Source organism: Merops nubicus, unplaced genomic scaffold (genome assembly GCF_000691845.1).
Source record: "Merops nubicus isolate BGI_N331 unplaced genomic scaffold, ASM69184v1 scaffold39606, whole genome shotgun sequence".
NCBI lineage: Eukaryota > Metazoa > Chordata > Aves > Coraciiformes > Meropidae > Merops > Merops nubicus.
This window is the reverse complement of record NW_008615044.1, coordinates 1-864: the sequence shown is the minus strand read 5'-3', so window position 1 is coordinate 864 and position 864 is coordinate 1. Positions and strand designations below refer to the sequence as shown.

General features: G+C 58.2%; 1 protein-coding gene across 1 annotated transcript; it reads right to left on the bottom strand.

Moving 5' to 3' along the window:
- Positions 1-137: 137 nt before the first annotated feature.
- On the bottom strand, positions 138-857 carry LOC103774972 (oocyte zinc finger protein XlCOF6-like). The gene has a single exon (XM_008942414.1). The coding sequence runs from the start codon at positions 855-857 to the stop codon at positions 138-140; it is 720 nt and encodes a 239-aa protein (XP_008940662.1).
- Between the last annotated feature and the right edge of the window lie 7 nt (positions 858-864).

Genomic DNA, 864 nt, shown 5'->3' with positions numbered 1-864 from the left:
GGGGGGTGTGGCTGAAGCTCGTGCTGCAGCTGTCTCGGGCAAAGGGCTTCCTACCAGTGTGGTTCCACATGTGCCGTGTGAGGTTGCACTTGTGTGTGAAGCTCTCACTGCAGTCACCACAGCCCTACATCTGTGTGTCACACGTAGCCAGCGTGGGTGCGACGGTGCTTAGCGAGGCTGGATCTGTGGGTGAAGCTCTTGCTGCATTTGTCACAGGCGTAGGACTTCTCCCCAGTGTGGATGCGATGGTGCTCGGTGAGGTCGTAGTACCTCGTGAAACTCCTCCCACAGGTAGTGCAGGCAAAGGGCTTCTCCCCAGTGTGGATGCGATGGTGCTCGATGAGGCCGTGATACCACGCGAAACTCTTCCCACAGGTAGTGCAGGCAAAGGGCTTCTCCCCAGTGTGGATGCGATGGTGCTCGGTGAGGTCGTAGTACCTCGTGAAACTCCTCCCACAGGTAGTGCAGGCAAAGGGCTTCTCCCCAGTGTGGATGCGATGGTGCTCGGTGAGGTCGTAGTACCTCGTGAAACTCCTCCCACAGGTAGTGCAGGCAAAGGGCTTCTCCCCTGTGTGGGTGCGGCGATGGTGGGTGAGGACTGAGGTGTCACAGGCAAATGGCTTCTCACCAGTGTGGGTGCGTAGATGCTTGGTGAGGTCTGGTTTCACGGTGAAACTCTTCCCACATTCACTACAGGCAAAGGGATTCCCACCGGTGTGGGTCTGCATGTGCCGGGTGAGGCTCCACTTGTGGGTGAAGCTCTCACTGCAGTCAGCACAGACGTACGGCTTCTCCCCAGTGTGGGTGCGCCGGTGCTTGGTGAGGTTGGAGTTGTCATTGAAGGTCCTGCTGCACATGTCACAG